General features: G+C 46.0%; 1 protein-coding gene across 3 annotated transcripts in view; it reads left to right on the top strand.

The window, feature by feature from the left end:
• Miga (mitoguardin) overlaps positions 1-22,021 on the top strand; it is a 272,249-nt gene that overhangs the window by 48,572 nt on the left and 201,656 nt on the right. For all 3 annotated transcript variants that reach the window (XM_084607736.1, XM_084607734.1, XM_084607735.1), the window contains 3 exons: positions 2,598-2,647; positions 12,339-12,473; positions 13,216-13,292. In XM_084607736.1, the coding sequence (XP_084463862.1) occupies positions 2,598-2,647; positions 12,339-12,473; positions 13,216-13,292 (262 nt within the window). The remainder of the gene's footprint in view (positions 1-2,597; positions 2,648-12,338; positions 12,474-13,215; positions 13,293-22,021) is intronic.

Raw genomic sequence — 22,021 nt, 5'->3', positions numbered from 1 at the left:
GCCCGCGCCTCCCATCGAGTACGCTGTCAACGTGCGCCTTCGTAGAACCCGTGCATGCACAGAAAGGTGCATTGGAATGCTTACAAGCGATTGTTTCATCTTTTAACATCACAGCAGTCGCTGTTAGCTCCAAGCTCTATTCGGAATGATGCCAGCTTATTGTTGCGTGCCCTTCTGCAGCCAGCGTACCGTCGTAGACGCACACGGAATCAAGGTATACGCGTGTATGCGACCGTTCGTTTGTAGTTCTAATCGGCTTTACAAGGGTCACGCATCATGTAAAGCATTACTGCACATCCCTCTGACTGGGAGCTAGCTCACAGAATGTGCTAACACTTAAAACAGCAAGGTTGTTTTGCGCGCTATGGAGCCTTGTGAACTTGAAGGATACGTAAGCTTATGCTGCGATGGAGGACACGGGAGAAGGAGCAATGCATGTATAACGAACGCTATTGTGCCAATACGTTCTTTGAAAGATTTTGTACGTAGGTTGCATTTACCATTTTGTATTGGATTTAAGACACGGGCATGATTACCGAAACTACTTTTCACAGTCGTACGAAATGGTATCGCTTGGTGCAGAGAGCAATACGCGGTTGTCTAGTGCGCCCGAGGTGCGTGTTTCACGCTGCAAAAGCAAGCGGCTGCCAAACCCGCGGCGTCTAAAAAAGCAGGAAAAGATGACACCCCACTAGTGTGTTGTAACATGCTCACGTGCAGCCCGTTTCGACCGGTCCACGTCCAGAGCGCGCAGCTCAGGTTTTATACCTGCCAGCGCGGCTGATAAAAGAACGAAGCGTGCGCTTCACTTTTGTGTGTTTTTTCGAGTCACCCGATGGTTCGCTAATTCAGAGCTACCTGAAATTCACTGGAATTTTTAAATATGTCGATTTCTTGTTTATTCCCTTTGTCAGAAAGTAAACATTTCAAGCGTAATCTCATATGAAAGCGCTGACATTGGAAGCTTCGAGGAACTCGGAGGAGGAGGAACTCTGCTGAAACGCAAAGAAATTTGAAAAGTCAACTCACATCACAGCGAAGTGTTTGTGCTTTGTGACTGGCTGTGTTCATAAAATCAGATTTATATTATGTCATTTCGTTATAGAAAAATTAGGGGGTCACTTAAGCTCCGCCGTTAAAGGTATAACGCGATAGTGTCTCTCTCTCATACACACACGCACATGTTTACTTTCTTCACGTGTTATATTTTAGTTCTTTTATTTATTTATTTTATTTAACCAATTACTGCAAGCTCTAACTGGCCCTAGCAGGAGGGGCGAAAATAATACAATGCAGTGAAATATGAATTCATCAAAAGTAACATACTACACACAAGTGTAGTATGTTATATGTTGTTATGTATGTTATATTTCTGTTACGTATGTTATGTTATATTTCTATCATTTCTTTATTTATTTTTTGACGTTTTATATTTTTATACACCAATACGCATGCGTCAGCAACAATCGGCTTTTGAACACATTCGCCAATTATTTCAATTAATGAATTACACATTCTAAATTTTCTTCCTTAGCATCACCAAGCACTGGTTTTTCATTCTGACACCTTTAAACCCTGACTTTCCAATTTTTTCTTTTTTTTTTCGTTTCTTTATTTCATCAACTGAACAATTAATTACAAAGATTTAGCTCGTCATCGCCTATCGCACACCAATCAATATTCAATCACTGGAAGCACAAATTACCATGGCACTTTTGTTTTTACGCAGCCCCCGATTATTTCCGAGACTAATGCCAGCTACTGCGTCGACGGCATGGGAAGGAAAGTGCTAAGCGCCAGTCCAACTTACGTCAAATTACGCGATGCTTTTATCATAAAATAAAATGCATCCTCGCTCATTTCACCAACCAAGTATCTTCCAGTGGGATGAGCGACGGCGATTGCGCAAACCAAGCAAACAAACTCGCGATGATCTCTCATAGGCGTTTAAGTAAACAGCAAAGGCGCACAGACAAAAAATAATCCATATTACAGAACTCTAGATGCTGTACCTAGATAGGGATGACGCTGCGGATTGCCGAGGGGCCCATGCACGACTCGTAGAGCAATTTGTAACTGCGCTCGGCAGCGCGGCTGGTGGGCCCCGCCAGGTCTCGGCTGTCAAAATACGCTTCTAGGCGTCGCTAACAGAAATCGCCAGGGACCGAAGAGAGGTCCAAGCACAGCACACTAGGTTAAAACGTGAAAAGCGCGAACAGAACGGCGAGCGCTGACGGACGGACACGAAGCGAACGGATGGAGCGAACAAAATATGGCGGCCAGCGCGGGATCAGCGTGCGGCTCATGGTTGCCAGACGTACTTTTGTAAACCCTCTATTGCGAGTCTTGAGCCGCTGCATTTCTGAATACTGTGTTCTCATTGCCATTTTCCATTGTTTCTTATTAGGCTGTCACAAAAGGCACTGTAGAATATTGATTCTGACTTGCCTATAATCGCATCAGGCAAGCAGCTGCAGAAATGGTCACAGTTGCATATGAATTCAGATACTATATATGTGAAAGGAGCTATGTGCGCCATAATGTGTATCATTACAGTGCAAAGCATCACATTCCTTGTTGCTCCTTTTACTTTCCAGGTACCTGAGAAGACGTTTCATTGATTTCAAATCGGCAGTTGTCAACGGAGGTAAGTGAGGCATTTGCTGTTGTATGACTTGATAAATGCTGTTCATGTGATGCAGCAGTGGAAAAAGTGTTGCACTGTTATGTGGACAAAGGAAGGAAAGTGAGAGGTTGTAAAACACATGAAATGAGCCAGTAGTCAATTAAACGCTGGAAAGCATAGCAGGAACGTTTGAATTTTTTATGGTGTTCTTTGTTCAGAGTGGGAAATAATTTCCACTTTTATAAACCAGGCATAAAAAAAAAAAAAAGATGGACTCTGTGCTTTGTGGCACTTAATAAACGTAAGAATTCACTTATGTATGGCTACTTGGGAGACGGTACTTCCATTGATAATGCATCATTCATTGGTGTACCTCATTGCGTGCACGTGCGAGTTGGGTGGTCACAACCTCTCTTTGGCATTTGCAGTACACACTTTTTCGATTTGCTTGCAGCCAAGAAATTTGCAGATTAGAATATGCATAGCATTAGGTATGGTTAATGTGCACCTTTCCAAAGTGCTGCCTCTCAAGGGCAACATGAAAGACATCATGCTCAGCTGTTGTTAACCTACATCATACCCCTGTCTCGAAAACTGTGGCTCTCTTGACACATTATGTGGATGCAAATGCGGAACTTTGAAAGGCACTAGTGTGCTGCTTAGAGCTTCCCATGAAATGGGGGTCTTCTGCCCCAATCTTGTAATGCAAACATCATGTGCATGGTGTGAGAAAGGTGCACAGTAACTCTTGTTGCAGGCATGATTGCTGCCGTGACGGCCCATTTTTTTTAACATGAAAAATGCGGCGTTGATGGCCGGTGTTGTGAGCCAAAAATTGCTGTAAGGTGGCAACTGTCATGTCCGAGCGCTAAATGAACGTGACATTACTGACATGAGGTATAGAAGAGAAAAAAAAGCGATGGCAGTCCAGCAAGTCGGTGACTGCGGTGAAGCTCCAGTTGTTCTTGCAGTGCCATTGGTACTGGAAAAGAGGTCAAACCTCCGTTAACAATGAAATATAGTAAAGGGTTGTTTATTTACTGTGCAGATGGGAGCGGCCTACTAGCTCCAAAACACCACCGCTTCTTCCTTTTCTTCTGGCACGCAATACCTCGTCTTCTTCAGTAGCGTTACAATATTGCCGCATGCCTCTCGGAACCAAGAGGCACGTGGCAAGAAGATCAAGAGGATGCCTTCAACGAGTTACGTTGGCGACTACAGGCCGGCCCGATACTTGCCCATTTTGATGAAAACGCTGCTACGGATATTCATATCGATGCCAGTAATTTTGGACTCTGTGCCGTTCTGGTTCAGTGACAAAATGGCACTGAGAAATTTATCGCTTACGCGAGTCTCTCTCTTTCAAAAGCAGAGGCAAACTATTCAATCATGGAAAAGGAATGTCTCGCGGTAGTTTGGGCGATAACTAAGTTCCGACCCTATCATTACGGACGCCCTTTTAGGGCTGGGAGCGACCACCATTCGTTATGCTGGCTAGCCAACCTCAAAGACCCCTCTGGATGGCTTGCAAGGTGGAGCCTTAGTCTCCAAGAGTACAACATTACAGTTGTATACAAGTGCGGCCGTAAGCACGACGCCGATTGCTTGTCGCATGCACCAGTTGATGCTGCCCCTCCCGGCAGCGAAGACGACGACTTCCCGTTTCTTGCTGTAGTCACAACCACCGACATGGCCCAGCGTCAACGGGCTGACCCCGGTTTACGCCCGCTTATTGAGCATCTCGAAGGCCTTGATGTAGCTGTCCCACGTGCTTTCACACGGGGTTTATCCTCCTACAGCATTTGCAATTGCGTCCTATATAAGAGAAACTTTCAGCACAACAAGGAAACCTTTCTTCTCGTTGTGCCATCCGACCTCCGGCCAGAAATCTTGCACGCATGCCACGATAAGTCTTCAGCTGGTCATTTAGGAGTCATGCGAACATTAGCACGCATTTGACAAAAGTCATCATCATCATCGTCCGCCTGACTATACCCACTGCAGGGCGAAGGCCTCTCCCATATTTTTCCAATTAACCCGGTTCTGTGCTAGCTGCATCCACTTGACCCCTGTGAACTTCTTAACCTCATCTGCCCACCTAACTTTCTGCCAACCCCTGCTACGTTTTCCTTCCCTTGGAATCCAGTTTGTTACCCTAAACGACCACCAGTTATCCTCTCTTTGCACTACATGTCCTGCCCATGCCCATTTTTTTTTCTTGATTTCCGCTAGAATGTCAGTAACCTGAGTTATTTCTCTGACCCACTCTGCGCGCTTCCTATCTCTTAATGCTACCCCTACCATTTTTCGTTCCATAGCCCTTTGCGTTTCATTAGCCTAGATGTTTGAACCCCATAGGTGAGTACAGGTAAGATGCAACTGTTGTATCTTGAGCGATACCGGTAAGCTGCTAGTCATAATCTGCTAGTGCTTGCCAAATGCGCTCTATCCCAATCTTATTCTTCTTGTTATTTCCTTTTCATGGTCTGGATCTGTGGTTACTACCTGTCCTAAGTAGACATATTCGCCTACTACTTCCAGTGCTTCGCTACCTAACGTAAACTGCTGTTCGTTCCCGAGGCTGTTGAACATTACCTTAGTCTTCTGTATATTGATTTTCAAGCCTACTTTTCTACTTTTTCTGTCTAAGTCATTATTTGCAGTTCATCCCCCGAGTTACTTAGCAAGGCAATGTCATCAGCAAACCGCAGATTACTGAGGTATTCTACATCTACCCTTATCCCTAACTGCTCCCTTTCAAAGTATCGGAATTTTGTTACTTTCTTTATTAAGAATTATGGTTGCTGTGCAGCCGCTATATATATCTTCCAGCACTTTTATGTACGGCTCGTCTACCCCCTGATTTCGTAATGCCTGCATCACCACCGAGATTTCTACTGAGTCAAATGCTTTTTCATAATCAATGAATGTTATGTATAAGGGCTGGTTATATTCCGTGTATTTTTCTATCACCTGGTTGATGGTATGGATATGATCGATAATAGAGTACCGTTTCCGAAAACCTGCTTGATTCGTTGCTTGATTGCAGTCTAATGTTGTCCTGATTCTATTAGCGATTATCTTAGTCAATACCTTATAGGGACCGGGCGCCCGTTGTATGGCGCCACCTTCACCTAGGTGGAACAGCGCCGCCAGCGGCGGAGTGCCGAAACAGCGGAATGCCGAGGCAGCTGAGCGGCGCAGTCGTTTCCGTTCTGCGAGGCATTTTTGAGCCTGTTCCTACCCGTCGTTTTGCGGTGTGGCTTTGAGAGCTTTGAGCTGCGTTGAGTAATCGCAAAGAGGATAGTTTGACCGGGAAATCTTGAAAAATAAAAGGGCCGTTCTCGGCAGGGCGTGCATTTTTTTTTTTTTTTTGAAACCGCCCGGCGCCTGGTATTTCTGTTATATACTCGAAAATGCCGCGCGCGTGATTTCACCTTGTGCTAGGAACACCTTCGTTAGGCACTTGCTAAGGAGACTTCCAAGACTAGAATTGTGCCTGCACTGCGCGTCGATCTTGTATTAGATCTAGTCGAAACCTGCCTGAAGATCAAATACCGCCAAGCCGTGTAGCCGTGGCGCCGTAGTAGTGGTAGTTGTAATGGTCAGCGTTCATGTAAAATGAAAAAGATGCTGCACCTGTCTTTTTTGGTAATAGCTAGGCTCAAACGATTCAGAGTAAAATAATAGCAAATGACATTCCAGTTTCAACCTTGCAACGAGAGCTGTAAAAGGAGATAAACAAGCAAGACAAAAGTAGGATCCTATTTATGGTTGGCATAGCAAACACACATATACTTCCGGGACTTCCTGCACAATTACGCTACAATAGCTCACTGAACCCGGCCTTGAGACTATCAAACTTAATCATAATATAAGCCAAATGAGTAACACCATCTCAGCATTATTTTTACATATACGACAATGCTCTTGTTGAACACGTCGGAGCTGCTACATATAACTAATTGACTTAGAAAATATTATACTATACATGCCTTTCTCCCAACATGCTGCAGAGGTCGTGAAAAGAAAAAAAAATTAAATTTTCTGCTAGCGTTCTCTCAGCGCAGGAAGTTAAATGCGATTGACCGCACCTGCCTTGAACATCTGAAGGCAATAGTCCAATACTGTCAAACTGTTAAATACAATCGAAAAAAAACAAACCAGTGTGATGTGTTGTAAGATAAGCCACCGACAACTAAGGGAGCGTTCTATTGTTAAATGAATCCCTCTGATGGCTCGTTCGCTAAGGTGGTCTACTTTCTCGACGTACCACGAACTTGCGGGGCCGATACCTAGCTGACCTCGATACCTGATGAGTGTGAGGGGACACGACCATGTATGTAGTTTTCTATTTGCACGTAACAGAATCCGGATAACTGAAAGCCATTCCTTTTACAACTTTGTCACTGCAGCTTGCCGGACTGTTGCTAAATCGGTTTACATTGGCCATAGAAGCAATTTCTGAGAGAGGTAAAACGGTCTTGTCATACTACGCCACAATCAGGAAATCTCACGTTCTTTAAAACGCCGATGAGAAACACATGTATTTAGGCGGGCCAGGAAATGGACGCTGCTGAGAAAATACGTAAAGCCGTGTCAGGTGCAACGTGAATGCGGAAAAAAAAAACTGCTACACGGCCTTCGAAATTAAAAAAAATGCTACGTTTATGCTCGTTTCCACACATTAAATTGTATTTTTTTTTCTTGTTCGACTTTTATATGAAGCCGATAGCAGATTTTGTGACCATGCGGTATTGATTATGCTGTGAAATGAGTGATTTTATTAGGTGAAATGGACATGCCACAAACAAATGTTAACAAATTCTAAAAGTATCAACGCAGAGCTCTCAGCGCATTTTCATTGGTTGACAAACGAAAAGAGGAAAAATGAAAAGATCATGGTAATAGGAATTGTTCATGTCTTTTATCTGCTCTTTCTGTTAAGAGAAAAAAGTAAATTATCTTTGACTATGTCAGCGAAAGTATCTGCACAAACATTGTCTCTGCCCATAACTGAAGACCTTAACGCAGCCCGAACGACGATGGTGGAGCTGCCTTTTCTTTTCCCGTGCTGGGGTTTTTTTGTACACAGGCGGGGAAATGCTAGCGTTGTAACTTACGTTGTTGGGTTACTTTGATATCCAATTGTCAATAAAGTGACTACAGATGAAGGAGTGCGGCTTCGACTCCGAGACTCTCGTGCCGTCACTCCTGGGGAACAGAAGGCACAGAGCATGCAGTAGCAAGCGAAATTTTAAACATTCGGCACTTTCCATGACCACGCAGTAACCAAATACGTAGATTCGTGCCTTTGCCTTTCAAAGAACCATGCTTAGGTCACCCGCCACTCATGCTTCTGTGGAAACCCGTAGAAATGAATCGACTTAGAAACGTTTGACGAGTTTGCGTAGCTGCCATTGGAGCCAACAACGCACCACGTTTCGCCAGCCTTGTTTGGCCAGACTTCATTTCACTGGACATATTCACACAACTAGCCCAACTTTCTGTCCTCTTGAAGATAGTATATTCACGCACAAAGTCATCTAAGCCTTAGGATTTCCAATTTCCACACAAATCAACGACAAACAGTACGCTCCAATGCGCTGGCAATGCGCCGGCCGGGGCCGGCGCATTTCGGCGTTTGAGCGATGCGCCGAGAGGCGGCGCCACCCGTACAGCTGTCCGGTCCCTATACGTAACAGACAGTAAGAGTATTGGTCTCTAATTCTTAAGGTCCTTAGCATCCCCTTTCTTATAATTGAAGATAATGTTTGCATTCTTCAATGGTTCCAGTACCGTCGATGACACCAGGCGCTGTGTATGCAGGGTGGCCAGTTTTTCTAGCACGATATCCCCCTGTCCTTCAACAAATCTGTAGTTATCTGATCCTCTCCAGCTGATCTCCCCCTTTTCATAGTTTCTAATGCTTTTTTGACCTCGTCCTTCATCACTGGTGGAACGTCTGACTGCTTTTCCCTACCGCCATTCTCATTACGGTCCTGACTACTTTGGCTACTGTAGAGATCTGTATAGAACTCCTTGGCTACTTTTACTATCTTGTCCATATTCGTGATGGCGCTGCCCACCTTCTCCCTTAGCGCGTACATCTGGTTTTTGCCTTTGCCCAATTTCTCTTTACCCTTTTAAGGCTTCCCCCGTTCTTTACAGCATGTTCAATTTTCCCCATGTTATACTTCCTTATATCGGCCACCTTGCGCTTATTGATTAGCTTTGATATCTCGGCCAATTCTATCTGGTCTGTTGGATTGGAAGCCTTCATACTGTGGCGTTTCTTAATAAAATCTTTCGTCTTCTTAGACACCTTACCAGTATCCTCTCTAACAATCCTACCGCCTACTTCTGTAGTGCACTCAGTAATGATATCTCTAAAATTATTGTTCATTGCTTCTAGGGTAATGTCGCCATCCTCGGTCAGAGCTGAATATCTATTCTGTAGCGAGATTCTGAACTCTTCTGCCCTCCCCCTCACCGCTAATTTGTTGATGGGTTTCTTTCTTACTAATCTGTTGCGTTCCTTCAGATTTAGGCTAATTCGGGACCTCACCATCCTGTGGTCACTGCATCGCACTTTCCCGATTACCTCCACATCTTGCATAATGGCGGGGGTTGAACACAGTATTTTTCTTTATTCTTTATTCAATGATTACCCCGCTTAGCCCGAGGGCGATACAGCAGGGGGGTTACAGAGTGGAAAAAAACACATCTTCATTTATGGAGCACACTTGATGACTTGAAAGCCGATTCCATTCACTGATGGATCGAACAAAAAAGGAACTGGCATACATGTTAGTTCTGGCACTGTATTCCAAAACAAGTCACAAGTCAATTCAAGTTTTAGTCTCCCTGTTAGGACTTTTCCATGTCCATTTCCGGTTCTTCCGTTTTGCTGAAGAAGGTATTCATGATTCTTAACTTATTACGCACAGGGTAGTGCAGCGTTGGCGTAGCGGCAGAACATCCGCCTCGCATGCAAGAGGACCGGGGTTCAAATCCCGGTGCCACGCAATTCTCCACTGGAAAAAAAAAATCTGCGTGTCGATGAAATTGCATAAACAGGTTTGGGATGCGACCTGATGCCGCCGAACACTTCCGGCAATGCACTCCCTCACCAGAACAGGAGTTGGCCACCCTGGTGCAGTAATTGGCCGCAACCTCTCATGATTAGTTCCATAAAACCCCAGCCCTCAGTCACCAGCGGCTGCGGAACAACTGACCACGGCGGCGGTCAGACCTGTGACGCAGCAGGGGGTACTAAGAATTCCTGGCTTCGCTGGACAGGCCGCCATTTAAAACTGGCCCTGGCAACTTTTAACGCTAGAACCCTAGCTAGTGAAGCTAGTTTAGCAGTGCTGTTGGAGGAACTAGAGGGATGTCATAGGGCTTAGTGAGGTTAGGAGGCCGAATGAGGCATATACTGTACTGAAAGATGGGCATGTACTGTGTTATCGAGGTTTACCAGAGGGGCGACAACTAGGAGTAGGTTTCCTCGTCAGTAAGTACATAGCGGGTAATATAGATGAATTCTATAGTATTAACGAGAGGGTGGCAGGCATCGTAATTAGGCCTAATAAGCGGTATAAGCTGAAGGTTGTACAGGCCTATGCACCTACATGTAGTTATGAAGACCAGGCAGTTGAAAGCTTCTATGAAGATGTAGAATTGGCAATGCGAAAAGTAAAGACGCAGTATACTGTACTAATGGGCGACTTCAATGCCAAGGTAGGAAAAAAGCAGGCAGGAGACCAGGCAGCAGGCGACTATGGTATTGGTTCTAGGAATAGCAGGGGGGAGTTACTAGTTGAGTTTGACAAAGGTACTATTGACCTAAGACTAAGGTAATGTTCAACAGCCTTGGGAAGGAACAGCAGTTTAGGTTAGGTAGCGAAGCACTGGAAGTAGTAGGCGAATATGTCTGCTTAGGACAGGTAGTAACCGCAGATCCGGACCATGAAAAGGAAATAACAAGAAGAATAAGATTTGGAAGGAGCGCATTTGGCAAGCACTCTCAGGTTATGACTAGCAGCTTACCGGTATCGCTCAAGAGGAAAGTATGTATACTTTCCTCATCTTTGCATCTTACCTGTACTCACCTATGGGGCTGAAATGTGGAGGCTAACCAAGAGGGTTCTACTTAGGTTGAGGACAACCCAGAGGGCTATGGAACGAAAAATGGTAGGAGTATCATTAAGAGATAGGAAGCGTGTAGAGTGGGTCAGAGAAATAACTCAAGTTACTGATATTCCAGTGGAAATTATGAAGAAGAAATGGGCATGGGCAGGACATGTAGTGCGAAGAGAGGATAACCGATAGTCGCTTAGGGTAACAAACTGGATTCCAAGGTAAGGAAAGCGTAGCAGGGGCCAGCAGAAAGCAGGGGCCAGCAGGTTAAAAAGTTTGCATGGGTTGAGTGGATGCAGCTAGCACGGAACCAGGTTAATTGGAGAAATATGGGAGAGGCCTTCACCCTGCAGTGGGTAAAGTCAGGCTGATGATGATGACCATTGGCCTAAGTTGCTGCCTTCAGTCCAGCACTACGTGAGAACATGCCGAGATTGCCAGGGATGAAAGACACCTCCGCTGAAGCCTGCAGGGCTTCTTCAGGCGATACCTCCGCCAACAGCCCCTTTCCTGCAAGTTGGCACGGATCTTCTGGGCCCTTTTCTAATGTCCGCATCAGGGAACAGATGGATAGTAGTGGCGACGGACTACTTAACGCGATATGCTGAGACACAGCCACTTTCCCGTGCAACTGCTGCTGAAGGAGCCGTTTTTCTCAAGACCATTATACTATGCCACGGTGCCCCATCGGTTAATATTACTGACTGTGGTACAGCCCATACGGCCGAACTCATGCAGGCTCTCTTCAGTCATACCCGCACAAGTCATCGTAGGACTACTGCTTATCATCCGCAAACAAACGGACTGACTGAACGCCTCAATAGAGCACTTGTAGACATGATTTCTATGTACATCGATGTTGAACATCACACGTGGGATGAAGTTCTTCCATATGCAACTTTTGCATACAATACGGCTGGACAGGAGATGGCGCGTCTTGCGACACCACAGTGTTGGACGCTATGCTACCCATAAGACGATGCCACCAACGCCTATGCGGACGTCGACATATTTCTGCCGAAGAAGTGCGCCAGCTCGCATGGTCTGTAGGGTGGGCCTACGTCATACCTGAAAGGCGGAGCTTAAGTGCTCCCTATAATTCTTTATCATGATGAGGCTTCTGTGTTATTTTGCCAAATTTCTATTACAGCAGATTTACGAGCTCATTATATTAGTGTCAGGGTAGCTAGCACAGAACCGGGTTAATTGGAGAAATATGGTAGAGGCCTCTGCAGTGGGTATAGTCAGGCTGATGATGATGGTGATGATATCAGGGTCAACTATGGCAACATCTTTGTTACATGGAGCTCACAATTGTGCCCCTTCAATGTGGTCGTGGGATTCAGAAACTTGTTGCATTGTGGTTTAACTGACCAATAGCCTCTTTAGCTAATTGGGTCAGCTGCAGCTACCTACCCTCCACCCAATTGCACAATCGTCTTTCTTTATATCCACAATCTGCTCTGCATGCTCTGACACAATTAAGAAAGGACAGTAGTTCAAGAAGAAAAGAATTTAGCCTACTAGTGCGGGCACTGTGGATAGACCACGTGTAACCCTTGTGTTGCAGAGGTGACCCATGTGGTGTGGTGCAGCCGATGCGGAGGAGGTCTCCGTCGAGGGCCGCTGCGGGCCCTCCCATGGGGCTCTGCTGCGGATCGAGAATCAGCAACACAGCGGGTGCCCCAGCAACTGCTCAACATGGGTCAGTGTTGTCAAGTTCTTGGACGTAGAGATAGGAAGACAGGTGCTTCTCAGATGGTGGCTATGACAGGTTTATTGGCCAAAAAGTGCATATTAAAACTAATTCTTTTTTGGAGCAGAGTTTCTCAACTGGTGTAATCAAAAAGCTCTGTTTTAGACCATATGTTAGGCGGTTGAAGAATGCAAATGTTTAGCTCATACGGTTCCACAAAATGTATAATGCGCTGAAAATGTATCCAGCCATCCAATTTTTTTTTTTTAGATAAAGAGAAGTATGAATTGTCTGAATTTTAAATTATCAGGAGTCTGCTATGCATGTATAGATAGGCCTTGCCTCTCATTTGATTTGCATGTGAAAAAAAAGGTAAATAAAAGGTTTGGAGGTTAATATTGTCACGGACAACAGGGCTAGACTTGACTAAAACGACGGGACGAAGCTGTACCAGCAGGCAAAGTTCGGCACGCGAGTCAACTTCAGTGTCCTCTTCTTCCAGGCGCAGCAAGAACATGGGGACACCAGGTGGCAATATTTCAGGCCTCCTCTACTTTTTTCTGATGTTATTCACAGTCTATAGTGTTTCATGCTTATATTGCCTCTTTTCATTTTTTTTTCTCTAACGTCCAGTTGCAAATGACCACTCATGTTGTCATTTTGTACAACTACAGACAGACAGGTGCTGACTCTCAGCATTTTTAAAAAGTCCATTTGTCCTATCAACTAACTAGCTGAGCTTTCCGTGCAGGGCTGGACTCCCTGGACCAGGCCCTACACTTCTGGGAGCAGGCCCTGCAGCAGCTCAAGCCAGAGGACCCTGCTGGCGTGAGCTATGCTATGGCATTTTGTATGCATGTGAAAAAAAACCAAACGGGGTTCTCTGTGCTGGCTTTAACACTGACCTCATGTTTTTTTCCTCAAGGTGTTAAATGTCCTGTTGAAATTACAGTAATGCATAATTTCATGACAATTTCAACATGACATGGCGACATTACAGTGAAGGCTCATTGATTCGAACTTCATGGGACTGTGAAAACAGTTGGAATTATTGAACATCCTTGAAGAAACTGACAAAAACCATTTGCATTATGGTAAATTTACCGTATGTACTCGTGTGATGAACCCACCCCACCATTTGCTGCTGATAATTTGAAAAAAAATCTCATCCCTCCGTATCGCGCTGTCGCAGTCCACAGCACATTTCTTGCTAGCATGCCAAGATGCTGTGCAGTGCTAACACCACGTTGCATGTATCTTATGACGTTAGCTCTAGAGGCGGGAGAACTTTGCAGATTGCCTTTGCTGATCCTTCATAGTGTGATGCCGTAGCAGCAGAGCAGGCCCTTCACACGTGTGAGGTTTCACCGCACAACGCACTGAACGGCACCTAATTGACGAGCACACATTTTGGGAACAGCTGAAGAATAAGTGCCTAGAAAACCCACTATATTGGCACCTGAAATGCCGTGCAACTGCAATCGGTTAGTTGTCTGGTGCGTGGCCAATGACCGCAGTTGCCGCGGGCTGGTACAGACGGAGCAAAGCTCATAAAAGTGAAACTGAAACTACGTAGCCGGCCAATTAAGGTGGTGCTGGATGAGGCCATTTGTGTCACACTTGACGTTGCGCGCACGGCAGAGGTATGTGGCCAACTGCACAACATGGAAGTGCTGCTTTCCATCCTGCTCCAAAACTGCTTCAAGCCGGCTGCCTCGATATTCTGCCGTCAAATTTAGCAGAACACATATTTTTGGTGTGCAGAGGGTTGTTAATGATATCTCCTCCAAAAATGTGATGCAATTTGATTAATACCGGTTTCCATTGGACGAACAGGAGCACTTTTAGCTGTACTAAAAGTGCTCTCGCGAGTTTTGGCGCCTACCAGTGGTCGAACAGGAGCAGTAACGTTGTGTTCGATTGGCAGAGGAGGCGCGCTTTTGGGGTCCCGAGAGCAGCGTCCCCGGTGCTCCGTCGCCAGCGGCGGAGTACAGGGAGAACGGACGACGTCATGTGACCTTTTTGATGTCACTTCTGATTATTCGCCCGGAGCCCGGGCAGGACGGTCGGGAAAAATGGTGGACGACGGCAGCGGTGGCGTTCAACCGGCGGATACTGGCAACACGAGCGCGGGAAAAGTTTGATCACATGAATGACGCCTGACGTCACGTGCTCCCCCTCGCTACGCTGCTCTCCGAGCAGCGTGAATGTTCTGTTGGGGAGACGAGAGCGCGCATCCCCAGTGCTCTGGCTGCTCGTTGCTCTTGCTCTTGTTCGCCCAATGGTAATCGGTATAAGTGACAGTGAGAAGCACATGGGCAGTGGCATGCTGCGAGCTCCGTGTACATGCTCTAGGGGCTGCTTTGGTCGATACAAAGGCAGCACAACGATGGTAGTTATAATGCACCTCGTGCCAATACATATAAGAATTTTATAAATAATCTAGAAAAGCATAACAAATTTGCAAGTAAATTTAATAAAGTAACGGCAAGCGATTGGAGGGAAATAATGATGCAATAATGTTTTGTGCACTTGAAATAGCATCTGCTCTAAGCCTTCTGCTTTGTCATTGGTGAGAGAAGTGAGCAAAGCGGTCATGGCGGGTACCTCAAGTTAGGAAAGTTGTCCGACAGCGCAGAATAACTTAGGGTTCAACTATGAAAACAAGCAGGTACTGGCACCTCTTTGTTAAGTGTGTCGAGCCTACTTCAGACTTGAAGCGTAAAGGGCCGACACCACAAAGATCCCATTCACTATACATTCTCAAGAGTGTTGGAAAACCATACACGACCTATTTCCAACATGTTGCTCAGGTGAAAAGTAAAAGAATCTGGATGAGGCTACCGTTGAGTGCAGTCTATCATTCCTGAAGGTATTTCTGACCATGCATAGGATCAAAAAGGATATGCACAAGGAAAGCATTGATGTGAAACAACAGTGAAAGCTCAATTCGAACCTCGATAATTCGAAATTTTGGATAATTCGAACTACGCTACTTGGTCCGGCCGAGCTTCATAGAGATATACGTATAAAAAAGCCTGTTCATTCGAACACGAGTCGTTTCTGCTACGGATAATTGGAACTATGTGCCGACGCGTCTGGGCGGCTTGGCGCCAATCACGCGGCAAAGAAAAAAAAAGTCAAGAAACGCCTCCGCGATTGGAAAGCATAATTAGAGGCTGCGCATGTCTAAAACGGGGACAGATGATGAAACCAGGTAAAACCATGGAAGAGTGGGTAAAACTTAAATGGCACCATGACCGGCGCTCTCTCTTCTGCGCAACCTCCGTAGCTCGCAACTAAATACTCGTTAATTCCAACCCTGTTAATTTGGAAATAGGGATAAGTACTGTCGGTGCGGTCCCAGCCAACGAACGCCCATGAAAAGCTATGATCTGGGACAGACACTATGGGTTAAACTTTCTTTTTTTTTTGCGATAGCCATCCATCCTTTCACCCATCAGTTGTCAAGGGAAGCACGTGAGTCAGCCGTGATCGTGACGCCGGCTTTTAGCTCCGTTCGCTTCAAAAGCCACTTGCTGCTATGCGCGTTCCGATGATTGGAGTGGCAGTAGATGGCGCCCACCTCAGTCGCTCATAGCATGATAAAGCAAACATACCCCCTCCCCCCCCCCCTGCTGGAGCTGAAGTCAAAAGATAAACACATCGTTATCGCTGCGCAGCATCTTGGCGCTCTGCCAAGAAATGTGTTGTGGACCATGACCACGCGAAACGGAGGGACGCGCTAACGACTGACTCCTTTATTATTATTATTGCGAAAGCAATGCTGCTTGCAGTTTGAGCCGTCAGCGTGGCCCGGCGGTGACCACCATTGACCTTTAGACGACCCCCACTTGGGTCTCTCGTTTTCACATGGGACGGTTATGTCAGAATCAGCCTGCCAGGACCCTTTCATTCACGTTACTCCTAGAGCCAAATGAGGCACATTTATATGGCTTGGTTAAAGAGGGGCTTTATATGTGGGCTGGCAGGAGCTGCCAACTTGGGTCTCTCGTTTCGCATCGGACGCTTATGTTAGAATCAGCCTGCCAGGACCTTGGCGTTTCGTTACCCCTCTAGGCCACTAAGGCACATTCATACGGTTAAAGCGGGGCTTTATGTGTAGGCTGGGGAAGAAGAAGAAGAAATAGAAGAATGCTCAGTCACCATCAGCTATTGCTTTCGCTCAATATTCGGTTCAGCAACATTGAACTCTTCTAATTTTCTTTTTTTCAGATTCGTAGGCACAAATCGGGGCTGGGTGGGTTCATTATGCGAGTGAGTTCGCGACTAAATACGGTACATTTACTGTAATACAAATGGTTCTTGTCAGTTTTTTCGAGGCTATTTGATAATTCGAACATCGGATAATTTGAACTTTTTTCCCGTGAAGTTCGAATTAACGAGCTTTTACTGTACTGGCGCTTGAGCACCTCAAAGTGATAAACTCCACATTTTAGTGTCAAAACAGACAGACAGTTATGACGTGTAGAAGCAAGCATTTGGTTTGCTGCTTTCCAATTTGTGTTATTTTAAATATCTGTACATGTCTTGTCTTGTCAGAGATGTAGATGTAGTCAGGAAAGCATTGAGCAGAAAGGAATTTTTTTATGTTGCAATTCTCAAAAGCGTTAGAAACATGCTCCAAAACATGATTTGAATGCTCTAAAGCTACTCCAAATTGGCTTTATTACTGCTCCTTAAGCTGCTCCAAGATGCCTGCTTCCATCCCTGATTACATGTAATTCAGGTTAAGCTATTTTAATAATCGCTTACTGTGTTATGCAGTCGTATCCGGCATAACCGATGTGAGACATGCATAGCACCCATCCGGCACCTTACCTGGGTGTCAAGTGGGGCCGGGCCAACAGAAATATTTGTGAAATAACGGGGGTCAAATTAACAAGCATTCAGTTGTAGAGGTCACGCAGAACAGATGGCAATGAGCTGCCGCTACGGCTATCAACCTCCTACCCTCATGAGTTACCCGCTCTTCCATGGTTTTACCTTTTGTTTTGAACGTGCGCAGCCTCATAACTATGCCACCCAATCGCAGGGCTGTTTCTTTCACCATATGTGCTGGGCGCCCAGACGCCGACTCTCGTTGGAATTAATGGGACTTTTTGTACACAGACCTCTATGGGACTTGGTTGGACGAAGTAGTGTAACTTGAATTGTCCAAAAATTTAAATTACCAAGGTTAAAATTAATGCACTTTCACTGTATGTATGTGTGCTCATTGGAGGTTGGAGGACAGCAAACTGCCTGATGATGTACGGTGGCATTTATTGACATGCTTCTTAGCATTTCTTGGCATACATATGAACAGGTGCTTCTTTAGTGTTGAGAAATTTAATCCATATTTGTGCTTAAATGCACCCGGGTTCAAACCTGACCATGGCGGCAAAATTAAAGTGCATTCGTGTGTGCACATTAAAATCCCCAAGTGGTCGAAATCCACTGTGCGACAGATTCCTATTAAGCATCAGCCAGCAGGAGCTTTCTAGGCTCATTCCAGTGGAACTTTGATGCGTGTGCAGCAGCTTTCACATTTCTCCACTGCTGTGCATTTTGGTTCATGTTTTGTCTCGTTAGATAAAGTCGAGTCTCTCGAGATTTACTCCATCCCCTTTTAAAACTTTCCATATGCTAGTCTGCAAACACTGACGTCATGGACACAACATGTACAATAAAACCTCGTTAATTTGGATCTCACGGAAGTGAAAAAAATGTCTCAATTATCTGAATGTCGCATTATCGAATGAGCCACAAAAACTGCATACAATTTTTTTTTATTACATATCTTTACTTCGTGAACAAGTCTGTAATGCTTGTCTGCTTTTTCACGGAAAGCTGGGTAGTGAAGACCAGTTTTCGGACATGGGACAACCCTTCCAGGGCGAGCGTGTTGCCAGGAGCACCATAGCAGAAGTCCTCCAAAACTGCAAGAGCATCCGTCACTTCTCTAGCGGTATGACGCACCAGGGGCTCATCACACGGGCCGTGCTTATCGTGCGAGCCCTCATCGGACACCTCATCCGTCACACTGAGGGCATCGTTGATTATTTCGCCATCACTCTCCAGCGACAACAATGCCGTCATCGATGGATGTGTAGTGGTGGGGAGCAGGCCGACGAATGACTAATCGTCGTCTTCCTCTGCTACTAGCTCTGCAGGCTCCAAGTTTGTGCCTGAGTGCACAAATCCGCAGTGACTAAAACAGTTTGCAACCACTTCTGCTGGCGTGTGTGCCCACATGTGAGCAAGAATATGTATGGCACTCAGAAGCGTAATGACGCACGCCTGCTTCCGGTCCATGCAAAGAAGCATACGCTCCAGCACTTGCTTGCAATAATTTTTTTTTACATATTGGATGACGCCTTGATCCATAGGTTGAAGGGCGGCAGTATTGTTCGGAGGCAGAAACACGAGCCGGATTGCCTGCAGGTTGGCGACGTTGCAGTGCGCGGTGCAGTTGTCAACCACGAAAAGCACCTTGCATTTTTTCCCGCTGAAACATCGGTCAAGGTCCTGCAGCCAGGCACAGAATATCTCGGACGCCATCCAAGCTTTTCGATTTGCTCGATATTCCACAGGCAGGTGTTTAACGTTGTAAAAATATCTAGGCTTCCGCTCCTTCCCGATGGCCAGAAGTGGTAGGCGCTCCGTGTCTGTCATATTTGCGGCCAGCAACTTAGTCACTCGGTTCTTGCTTCTTTTTCCGCCGCTGCACGTATCCCCTTTAAACGTAATTGTCTTATCTGGGAGCGCTTTGAAGAAGAGTGCAGTTTCATCTGCGTTAAAAACATTGCTCGGGTCCTAGGCTGCCACGTGTTCTTTAAGCTGGACGTTCTGCCAGTCTTTCACCACGTTCTCGTCCACTTCACCCCTTTCACCGCACACGGCCTTAAAAGCAAGCCCATGTCTGACCTTAAAACGTGCAAACCAGCCCTCTGAGGCCTTGAATGAATCAATATTCATTTGGAGGGCATAGGTTTCTGCTTGTGCACAGATCAATGGCCCGCTTAACTGGAGCTTTGCATCACGTGCAGTAGTGATCTGCCGCAACAACGCGTCCTCCAGGGGTGGGTGGGCTGCGGCTCGCAGACGCTTCCGACTTGAATGGGATTTCTCACCTTCAAGAGCTTCCATTATCTGTGCTTCATTTTTTACGTATGTTGACAGCGTGCTTCTTTTGACGTCGAATTGACGCATCACCTGCTCTCTGGAAGTGCTGTCCTTCAAGGCTTTAAGGATCTTCACTTTCGTGGCTAGACCCTTAGCCACATACTTTGCACGTTTTGCCGGCACCGCCATCGCGACAGAAAGCAGTAGCACTAGGTTCCCCTGGCACAGCACGTTTCACACAGAGACAACACAGAGAACCTCACAGAAAATGCAAAAGATGGCCGCTCCGATGCTTCCAATGCTCTCGTCACCCGAGAAAAGAAAATACAGTAGCGAGCGCCGCCTTTTGTACGTTAGCGGAATGCAGTTATGGTTGGATAGATGGCTGTAGCGACGCGCACTTGAAGTCCAGTGTAGAGCAGCGCCGCCTTCCGTACGTTTCTGAAATAGTGATTCGGTTTTGGATTGGATTGGTACTGTGGGAATGATGGCTTGGGCCGTAGCGATGCGTGTTCTGAAAACTTGCTTCAGTGGCAGCATCGGCCCGTCTCCAGTCCAAATTAACCGGTGCGCGCACAATTTAGCACCGAATTAACGAGAGTTTGCTGCCATAGAAATATGTACATTTTTGAAGGGAGGGAGTGAGCAGGACGAATTATTCGAATTTCTGAATTAGCGGGAGCCGAATTAACGACGTTTTACTGTATGTGACTATATATAAACACAGCATCTGGCATGTCACTTAAGCATGCCATTAACGAAGATATAGAGGTTTCGTTAAAAATATAATTAAAAATAGAATGACTAAAGGTCTTTTCGATTTGGCTTGTACTGGCTACACTAGTTCTGAAAAGTGCTGCAGCGGTGCCAAGGGGTCATGTGAGCGTGCAGTGCCAGTTCTAACACTGGCGTGCGGCGGCAGCTGCCAAAACGAGTACGCAAGTGTAGGACTCTACAACCTAGCAGACGCGTGTGTGCATCATGTATCGTGGGTTGTAACATGATCATGTCCAATTTCGAAGCCAGCTACCATAGGCCTACAGCACTCGACCGGAAAGTGACGACGACTAACAGTGACGTTGACTGCGACCAATTGACCAACGTACGCGCGATAAACGATCGTTATATCGGCCGGTCTGCGAAGATGCCATTCATGCGAAAGAATTAACATTGTAAGTAGTTGCTGCGAGTATTAGTTTAAGTAAGACTGCCTAATGAGATGCTTGATTGGTTTCCGCCGACTTCTGTCCAAAAGCGTTAGCTGCTGAAAAGACTCGCATACCTCATTGCGCGCTCTCAGGCATCTGTGTACTCCGTGGGCGACAAGTTTGATGTCGCAGAGTCGCTGTGTACGTTATCGCAGGGCACACACACTTGGCATGACAGAAACTCGATCTATCGCAACTGATTTTCATTCGCAGCTACCCTCTTCTTAGGTCACAATACGATAAAAAATATACTACATAGGACAACGCGTTCGAAGGTGATGCATCGCGGCCACGTACCACTACATGTGTGGCCTCAACTACATATAATCCTCCCTCAACAAAATGCTAATCACCAGCATGCAGGCTAACTATCCTGTATACGCAACCATTCGCGGATCACTTAGCAGCAAACCGTCTGGGTTCTGAAGGAGACGGACTTTGCAAAGCTCTGCAGAACGATGCACAACGTCTCTTGGCCGAGCAGTGCGTATGCCATGCTGCACTTTTTTCTGCACCTCCTCTGGAGTGAGTGCAGGATGGGCGAGAACTCGTGCAGAACTAGCCCTACACCTAAGCAAAATGAGGAGAGAAGTGCACACGGCGTGTGCGGCACCGTCAAAATGAGGACCGCGGTGCTGCACTACTAGTGCAACTGGCGCAGTCAAATCGAACAGACCTGAAGTAAACTCGGTGCAGATTTCAACAACCATTTTTGCCTATAACAGCTACAAGTATGGCAGCATCCTTGATTTGGTGGGTTTTTTGTTGTGATTGCATCTTAACCCTTTGAGGGTCGAATTTGAAAAAAAAAACTTTCCCCGATGGTCAAATTACTTTTTTGCGGATTTTAAAAGTTCGACATGAGTAAAGTCAAGGAAAAGTTGCAGAAAAATATTAGGAACCGTATTTTGGAGTCAGCGTTGCTACACACTGAAAACTCAGGAATACAACGAAACCCAGTTAACAAGGAGAGCAGGAATACCTCGTGAGCGTCGATGATAAACAAGCTAACAGCAGCCCCAACAGAGATGGAAATCGGTTTCTGTTGCCCCTGCACTGGAGTGGCCATAAAGATAGAAATCAAGTTTTTCGCCCCTCCGTTGCGATCACGATGAGTGCGAAGGGTGGGGGGGAGGGGAGGAGAGGTGTAACCGAAACTATGCAATGGCGTTGCCACAGACAAGGCCACAAGCTGCAGCTAGGAATCAGCTCTGTTTATCC

The sequence above is a fragment of the Amblyomma maculatum genome, chromosome 6 (assembly GCF_055883805.1).
Source record: "Amblyomma maculatum isolate TAMU_Amacu chromosome 6, ASM5588380v1, whole genome shotgun sequence".
Classification (NCBI taxonomy): domain Eukaryota; kingdom Metazoa; phylum Arthropoda; class Arachnida; order Ixodida; family Ixodidae; genus Amblyomma; species Amblyomma maculatum.
This window is presented reverse-complemented; position numbering and strand designations above follow the sequence as displayed.